This window comes from Leptidea sinapis, chromosome 17 (assembly GCF_905404315.1).
Source record: "Leptidea sinapis chromosome 17, ilLepSina1.1, whole genome shotgun sequence".
Taxonomy (NCBI): domain Eukaryota; kingdom Metazoa; phylum Arthropoda; class Insecta; order Lepidoptera; family Pieridae; genus Leptidea; species Leptidea sinapis.
The window spans coordinates 13,398,827-13,408,521 of record NC_066281.1 but is presented as its reverse complement, the minus strand read 5'-3'; the positions used below and the strand labels follow the sequence as shown (position 1 = coordinate 13,408,521).

Below are 9,695 nucleotides of genomic sequence, written 5' to 3'. Positions count from 1 at the left end.
TTTCATTATGTCAACAAACATTGTTCTCGGTGACGAAGACGTGGAACTTGTCGAAATTCCGCATCCTCTCGGGGGACCGTTGATGACATCGGTGGCGAACGGCGAATCATCGTCGTCCGCAGACCCCCGTTACCGGTCACCCGGGAGCCCCGCGGACACGGACGGACCGTTCTCGATCAACGACTTCGATCTCGATCCGTGGGCGGCGCCGCCCTACGCCATCGCCGACATCAGCGAGGATACCAAGGACCGCAAGGATCCGTCGCCCGAGGAGACGGCGGCGCCGGTGACGCCCCGCGCGCCCTCCACGCCGGCCGAACCGGCCGCGCCGCACACGCCGCACCCTCCCGTTCAAGAGGAACCGAATCGGTTGCGGACGTTGCTGAGCAAGAAGATGGACAACGGCCCCAATCGGATATTGAAGGATCTGCTGAAGCAGGAGGACGAGGAGGGCGCGGCCAGCGGCGAGCAGGCCGGCCCGCTCACGCCGCTCGCGCCGCACGCGGGCGCCGCCGCGCTGTCGCCGCTGCAGTCGGCGCAGGCGCACGCGCGGCCGCCGCCCGCCGCCCCGCCCCACGCCCCGCCCCACGCCAACCAGCTGTTGAGGGTGAGAGTTGCGACTTCCTAATTTATTTATTGAACTGAAACTTCTTTACAATCGTTGTGATTTCAAACATCCGGTTTGGAACGGAAAAACGACAGGTAAGAGACACAAATACAAAAATGTGTAGGATGAAGCCGGCAAAGAATGAGACAGAAATATGCATACTATTTTATTTTTATGTATGACGCGGTTAGGTATACCTTAATATATTCTTATGTCATGCGCACGACTTATAACTGCATAGACACCAGGAGAACATACAAATAGTAGCGGTTTTAGTAATGTCTTTCATAGCGATTGAAATCATGTGTCATCCTAGCAACATGTCCCAGGACTTCATATGCAGTTTAGAGGTTCATGCCCAACGCAGGTTTCACTTCTGACATGTGTACTTTGTACACGCGCATTTTATTTTTTATAGAAACAAACGGTCAGATTCATAAATTGTTTACATAAACAGGATATTAAATCTAGGCCCTAGTAGGCAAAAGTTCCCGAATTTTTATAACAGCCATTAAAGATATGAAAATTAGTAAAGTAGGCACAACTAACAATACTTTTCTATATTTAGTTACAAATTTTGAAATGTATGGTAACTGCATATTAAATGACGCTAATGATTTAAACGTGAAAAGGTCTAAGTGGCAAAGTTCGGTATCCATTTAATTACACACTCTTCTGATAAAAAAAAACATTTTTTAACATAAACAGTACATTTATGTGGAATGCTAAATAACGGTTTACGGTTTATTACCACTTTTACGCTCACATCTACGGAGTACTCTAAAGGTAATGTTATGCAAAAAAGTTGAATCAAAATAATTACGACGAAACTGTAAAGACATAATATTGTTTTTTTTGTCCATATATGACTAAACCTATAATCCAGACATCTTACAAACTTTTTTTGAACAATTTCTATTCTGTCGATACGTTTACTATATACTGGATCCCATACTGTACAAGCGATAATAACTACTACAGGTCCTTGCTATTGTCTTCATACATTCGACATTCGTAAGCTACAGGTATAATTATAATTCTAACAATAGTAATTGGTCATGAGTATGATATAGTCGTCAATGTTGACAGTGAAATGAAATGAAATGTGTCTTTACTGCACACCACAAAATAAATAAATATATGTAACAAAAATCGAGACTACAAAAAGCAATAGGTGGCCTTATCGCAAAAGAGCGATTTTGCCCTGTGCTGCCCCGGGGCGTATAAAGAATAGGGTAGTCCCAGGTCCAAGGGTGTCGTAAGAGGCGACTACAGGCTTTATGAAAGTGGGACAGCCACGCTGCTGTCTTATGACGTCAGCACAATCGGGCCAGACTCGTCCGGGTTACTTACCACACTCGCACAGAATACCGGCGTGACGTAGCGGCCTAGTGCCGCTATGTGTAGCATAGGTTAGTGTCGAGGACTGGAGGCCATTCCCCCCCGTCCTTCCTTCCGTTGCCAATTCCGTGGCCATCTGGAGGGCAAAGCCAAACTGGCTTCAAAGAAACTGGGCGTCATAAATAGAGCACGGCAATACTTCAAGCCGGCCCACATTCTAGCGCCCTACAAAGCGCAGGTCCGGCCTCACATGAAGTATTGCTGTCATCTCTGGTCTGGCACACCCCAGTATCAGCTCGATCCATTTGACCGCCTGCAACGCAGAGCAGCTCGAATTGTCGGGGACCCAGTACTCTGTGAACGGCTGGATCACTTGGCGTTGCGTAGAGACGTCGCTTCATTGTGTGTCTTCTACAGCATTTATCACGGAGAGTGTTCCGAAGAGCTGTTCAACCTGATTCCTGCCGCCGAATTTCACCTTTGCACGACACGCCACAAGTTACGATATCATCCCCACCATCTGGATGTGTGGCGGTCCTCCACAGTGCGGTTTTTAAGGAGCTTTCTTCCTCGTACCACGAAGCTGTGGAATGAGCTTCCTTGTGCGGTGTTTCCGGGACGATACGACATGGGTACCTTCAAGAAAAGCGCGTACACCTTCCTTAAAGGCCGGCCATGCTCTTGTGATTCCTCTGGTGTTGCAGGAGAGTGTGGGCGGCGGTGATCACTTAACACCAGGTGACCCGTACGCTCGTTTGTCCTTCTATTCCATAAAATAAAAAAAAATCTACCAGGCAACCTGTAATGAAGTAGTTTTAGTTGAAAAGATGATAGAAGGTATTGATATACATATAATTTAAACATACACATACAGTAAATAATACCAAAAAAGAACGGTGTTTTATTAATACTAAAATAATAAATGAGCTCTTAAGCGCCTCGTTTTAAGACATGCCTTATTTTTTAGATACTTAATGACAAATCCGATGAAGATGGCGATGAAAGCCGGAGAAGCTCAACGGATTCACGTAACTCATCTCAACCTAGTGCGTTGCTGTCTCAGTTATTGGCTAGCAGCAACGGTCCCTCGGGAAATGGTCGCACACCGGACGGCAACGACTTGTACCTGGAACGGATTGCAGGAATGAAACGGAAATTTGAAGAACCAAAAACAACATTGACTAACCCCAAACGAGCTACACCTGAAAATCAACAGGTATGTTGGACTTGTTTTCCAGATATTTAATTCAATTCTTAATGATTGAATAATAATAATAAAATGTATCGCCTTGAAGTAAATTTAAGTATACAAACTCAACTTATTATAAACATATACTAAGACAAAGGCTCAGCTTATGCTGCTTGAAATAGTTATTTCGTGCAGCGTTGGTTTTCACTCATCCCCATTTCCCTAAGGTGAAAGGGATACATAGTTAAGGGAAGGCAAACTAATAACTATTACAGTGCATATAAATAAATCGAAACTTTTTAATTTTATCAACCTCTAATAAATTATATTCTATGGTTTATATTTTAAATATTACTATACTTACCATCAGGGTTATTATTTTTTTTTTATGTAATCTTCACATTATTGCATATTTATGTAATATTATTATATATGTATACGAATGTTTAAAATGATTTTATGTTATGTTTTGAAATTAGTTAAATAAATTTAAATGTTTTATTATAAATGGCTCTGTCGTAAATCCTACTACTTTACAACTGAATATTTAAGAGATCGGACAGCCTGGGACTATTTATGAGTATTTTATAGCAATAGCAATGATAGCACAATAATTTATATTTTTATTAAAAGAGCACAAAAAAAGAATGCTGGGAGAGTTTCTTGCGCCGGTTTTTCTTTCTCAGAGTGCCATATTTTGTTTGCGAAGCGGTAGTAGTATCTAGTATATTAGAAATGACATCAAAAATATTTGTGAAGGAATCAATTTTGAGAAAATAAATGCCTTTTATGCCTTTATAGGTAACTTCGAGCGCTATATCGTGTTCGTCGACGGCCCCGTCCAGCGTGAGCACGCCGGCGTCGAGCGCGGGCATGAGTCCGCTGTGTCAGAAGAACCAGATCCTCGTGTCGCTGCTGGCGCGGCAGCAGAGCACGCCGCCCACGCCCGCGCAGCTGACCGGCCCCGTGACCCGCGCCTACCCGCCGCGCTCGCGGCCGCCGCTCCTCGCGCCGCACCACCCGCACTCGCCCCGGCAGCACCACACGCTCTCTAATATACTCAGGTTACTATTAACTTTATATATACGTCGAGTGCGGCATGAGTCCGCTGTGCCACAAGAACCAGATCCTCGTGTCGCTGCTGGCGCGGCAGCAGAGCACGCCGCCCACGCCCGCGCAGCTGACCGGCCCCGTGACCCGCGCCTACCCGCCGCGCTCGCGGCCGCCGCTCCTCGCGCCGCACCACCCGCACTCGCCCCGGCAGCACCACACGCTCTCTAATATACTCAGGTTACTATTAACTTTATATATACGTCGAGTGCGGCATGAGTCCGCTGTGCCACAAGAACCAGATCCTCGTGTCGCTGCTGGCGCGGCAGCAGAGCACGCCGCCCACGCCCGCGCAGCTGACCGGCCCCGTGACCCGCGCCTACCCGCCGCGCTCGCGGCCGCCGCTCCTCGCGCCGCACCACCCGCACTCGCCCCGGCAGCACCACACGCTCTCTAATATACTCAGGTTACTATTAACTTTATATATACGTCGAGTGCGGCATGAGTCCGCTGTGCCACAAGAACCAGATCCTCGTGTCGCTGCTGGCGCGGCAGCAGAGCACGCCGCCCACGCCCGCGCAGCTGACCGGCCCCGTGACCCGCGCCTACCCGCCGCGCTCGCGGCCGCCGCTCCTCGCGCCGCACCACCCCCACTCGCCCCGGCAGCACCACACGCTCTCTAATATACTCAGGTTACTATTAACTTTATATATACGTCGAGTGCGGCATGAGTCCGCTGTGCCACAAGAACCAGATCCTCGTGTCGCTGCTGGCGCGGCAGCAGAGCACGCCGCCCACGCCCGCGCAGCTGACCGGCCCCGTGACCCGCGCCTACCCGCCGCGCTCGCGGCCGCCGCTCCTCGCGCCGCACCACCCGCACTCGCCCCGGCAGCACCACACGCTCTCTAATATACTCAGGTTACTATTAACTTTATATATACGTCGAGTGCGGCATGAGTCCGCTGTGCCACAAGAACCAGATCCTCGTGTCGCTGCTGGCGCGGCAGCAGAGCACGCCGCCCACGCCCGCGCAGCTGACCGGCCCCGTGACCCGCGCCTACCCGCCGCGCTCGCGGCCGCCGCTCCTCGCGCCGCACCACCCCCACTCGCCCCGGCAGCACCACACGCTCTCTAATATACTCAGGTTACTATTAACTTTATATATACGTCGAGTGCGGCATGAGTCCGCTGTGCCACAAGAACCAGATCCTCGTGTCGCTGCTGGCGCGGCAGCAGAGCACGCCGCCCACGCCCGCGCAGCTGACCGGCCCCGTGACCCGCGCCTACCCGCCGCGCTCGCGGCCGCCGCTCCTCGCGCCGCACCACCCGCACTCGCCCCGGCAGCACCACACGCTCTCTAATATACTCGTACGTAATTCTTCTGTACGTGTGTTGACAGTGAACTCTCCTGCTAAACGGCTGGACCGATTTTTTGGGTTCCAGAAAGTTTGAGAATGGTTTAAATTCTCAACTCAATCCATATTAGAGGTCAAACGGATATCTGGCACCTATCCGGTATCTGGCCTATCCGGCCTTGTTTTCACTATCCGGCCGGGTTTCGGATGAATAGTAATATTCCAGAAACTCATTATTTTACTTGAAGAAAACGATACCTCGCTACATTATGGACACATTTATAATAATCACTCGACAAAAATGTTTGTTTTATTAATTACCTTAATTATTACTCAAAATTAACAAATGACAAATTATGGTGAATGAATACCAAATTTTCTGCACTTGTCGGTAAGAGGTGACTCCATTTGCCTCTCTTATACCAGACCAGCTTCAGAAAATAGCGTTTCGCTGTAAACGGTACTGCCAGGTGTTGAAAGATAAATTCTAGCAAACCTTGACAACTGTGGGTACTGATTTAAATTACTATATTTAAAACTGGTTGCGTCATGTAACACGATAAAGGGCTGAATATCCGGCGCTCCGCCCTTGTAGTTCCTATCCGTTTCATCTCCAGTCCATTCTTCTGCCTGTGTGTATTTTAGTGAACTCCTCCTAATGACTGGACCGATTTTTTAAATTTAAGACGTCTATCGAGTCCGCTAGTTTCTATATACTCGTAAATAAACAACGTGTGAAAATTCAAAACTTTTTTTTTCAAAGTTGATTAACATTTAATCACAGAATATATATGTGCCATTTTGTTCGATGACTTTTTGTCATCTTGTAGGTAGTAATATGGTGCCGTTGCTGTAGAAATTAAGGGACTAGCGTTAAAAAAAACGCGTTAAATTGTTTGTTCAATCCTCTCCTGATGGCAATCTAACACTGCCTAAAGAATTCTTAAGAGACCAAAACAAGTTTAAATGTGAAGATGGCGGACGCATTAACACATTTCAGCCGAACTTTCTTAATTTTTGCTTAGTGGCCAAAGACGCGTGTCTAACGTTGTTGCGATGAATGAATATTTTAATATCATCGGTTAATGGCGGGAGAGATAATAACTAAACACAAAAATGTCCTTAGAATCCCACCGTACACACAGCATTACCTTATTTTTACTTGGGTTTTACCACAGTCGTTGAAGGAAAGGGCTATGCGCGTTATTCATAACTAGAGACCGGATTATATGCAAATGCATATTGCATATGCTTTTGCATATTTAGTGCTTTTTCAGCGGTAGTTGTATATTTAAAAAGAAAAAAATAATTAGTATGCATATTTACGCTCGATCTCGCCCATCGTTCGATGCTTTTCATAGTAAGTCCAAACCTTGCACTCAAAAAATTCTGCCCAGTAACCTCAGTAGACGTAGAACGCTCCTTTTCCGGTTAGAAAAATTTATTAAGCGATCATAGACACAATTTGTCTACAGAACATGTAGAACAGTACTTAGTAGTACATATTTTTGAAGGTAAATCTTAAATTTCATTGTTAGCTAAGTAGATATATATCTTGTAATAGTTTCTTTCACAAATACGATTGTCAGTAAAAGCCTTTATAAAATGAAATAAAAATATGTTATTTTATTTTTTCCTGTTTAATTTTATGCATATTTTGGCCCTTTTTTATGGATTTTCGTGCATATTTTAGTTATTTTACTTGCATATTTGCATGAATTTTTTGTAGCATAGAATCTAGTCTCTATTGATGACCTATGTTGTAATGAATCATCATAAATATAAGCTTGTTATTACTTGTATCCTGTGAAATAACGAGGCTATGTGTGTGGACAGCAATCGCGGCGGCCACGTGAACGGGTCCAGTGACAACAGCGGCCAGTCGCACCTGCAGCTCGTGTTGCAGGGCGCGGCCGGCGTGCGGCCCCCGTACCCGCAGCACGCCGCGCACGCGCCGCACCCGCTGCAGTACGCGGCGCCCGCGCCCGCACCGCACCACGGCTACACGACGCAGTCAGTCCTACCTCATAATATTTTCTTATTGTTATTCCTATATATCATACATGACGGCGCGACACATGACGTTTGACGTTTGCTGTCGACGACGTCGGAACAGAACGGCAGCATGACAGATGTCAGCCGTCAGCTGCCACTCTTGCGGAACGTCACACCGATGGGAGCGGGGCGGCCGTCTTGGTCACTTTTTGGATCGAGAACCGCCAACGCACCACGCGCTCGACGAATCGCTTATTTCTGACGCCATCTTTAACAGTTTCTGATTTGATTTAATAGAGTATCATTATCTGTACCTAATTAAAGTGTTTTAGAGTTATATTTTGTTAATCTGTGAAGTTAAGAAGAAATAAATCACTGGAGAACTAATTGGTGATCTTGTTCGAGTTTCTGACCCACGTGAGACATGGAAGATTCTGATATAGGCCATCCTGAGTCTATATATATATATTTTATGATAAGAAGGGACGAGGTGATGGTAATTGATACGCCCATAACAATGGAGTGTCAAAACTTCTGAACGCCACCACAATTGCCCTCGTCACCTTGAGACATAAGATGTCAACTCTCATTTGCCCAGTAATTTCACTAGTTACGGCGCCCTTCAGACTGAAACACAGTAATGCTTACACATTATTGCTTTACGGCAGAAATAGTCGCCGTTGTGGTACCCATAATCTAGCCGGCATCCTGTGCAAAGGAGCCTATTGGTGAAATATATCAATGATATGTTGTATACCTCCAACATGCATTGTTATGCGGATGACAGTAGTTGTCGTCAAGAGTTGAGTTGAACGCAAAAAAAGTGCACAGAAGATCGGCATTCTTTTGGCGGCTTCTATACGGGCCAGGGTGTCATTCCTCATGTGCAGCGGTGGCGAGGATGGCTGGTTGAAGTTACCAATAGCAGCTTGCAGAACTTGCGTGTTCCAGTCTGGTAACTAGAAAGCTGCTCGCCGACATGGATGACGTGCTTCGATTTCGCACGGATAATTTGCCGCTTAAAAATCTAAAGGCGCGGTTCCGAAATACAGCTTTAGAACTTTGCACTTCGGATACTTTGTGCCCAGCGCCGCAACAGTCAGATGCTATTTTAACTAACGCATCAAACCAGGGCTGTGATCTGCCACTGGTCGGTACAACAGAGCTTGGTATAAAAATATCAATGCTCCATAGTTTCTACATTGCTTACCGCAACAGCCCAAGCACTAAAATCAACAAAAGGGAAACAAAACTTACCCCAATGGCAGCATGCAAAAAGTAACGCATCCTTGCTCAATTTACTTTTCATCCTAAAATACCACTGTGCGGCCATTTCAAACGAGGAAAAACGTCTGCCCTACGAGTAGGATGGAATGAATACCGCATCTCATCCCACTCTGATAAACTATAGTGAACCGAAGCTCATCAGAGAAAGTGTATGAACTACCACGTCTGGGATTTTGCGTTGGCGCAATAAGCAGTTGTGTCAGACCGTATATGTATCGTGGTACACACGAGCCCGTGGTGTGAAGAAGTGTTCTAGTTAATATCCCGGGTAGGAGAATCAGTAGTAAGATGTATTAGCAACAGACATAATTGTGTCTGGGGCTACAAGGAGCAGGGCCAATTTGTATTATATTATTATACTTTAATGATGATATCGTTATACCTGCATGTTAAAGTTTCAGCCAATTTTACTGATCGGTTATTTATTGCATTTTATATGTGATTAATTACATTGATATAACTTTTTTATTTATCAACCGATTGAAATGAAACAAACACTAAATACTATGTCGAGTAGACCGCAACACATCAGTGCGTTCTGCACTCAAATCGGTTAAGTCGTTATTAAGATTACCGTGCACAAACGTAAAGACAGTCAGATAGAAATTCTAATGATCATTGCTTTGGGCTGTATTTAGTTCATAAAGTCCCTGTATAGAAGTATTTCTTATATATTTTACATGTGCAGACAACCACCAGTTACGATTTAATTATATGTATTGATTGATTATCGTCATCATCAGCGACCTTGACCAGATCGTCGGTCCATCTTATGGGGACCCTACCAACACTGCGTATTGATTGATTATCATTTCATCATCATTCACTTCATTATCAGCTTAATTGATTATTAAAGCAAAATGAGTTATAT

The 9,695-nt window shown here is 45.7% G+C and overlaps 1 protein-coding gene across 1 annotated transcript in view; it reads left to right on the top strand.

The window, feature by feature from the left end:
- The first annotated feature begins 5,125 nt into the window (after positions 1–5,125).
- The window catches only part of LOC126968945 (uncharacterized), a 29,550-nt gene continuing 24,980 nt past the window's right edge, over positions 5,126–9,695 (top strand). Inside the window, exons 1-2 of the mRNA XM_050814179.1 lie at positions 5,126–5,331; positions 7,379–7,555. Of these exons, the coding sequence (XP_050670136.1) occupies positions 5,141–5,331; positions 7,379–7,555 (368 nt within the window). The 5' untranslated portion in view covers positions 5,126–5,140. The remainder of the gene's footprint in view (positions 5,332–7,378; positions 7,556–9,695) is intronic.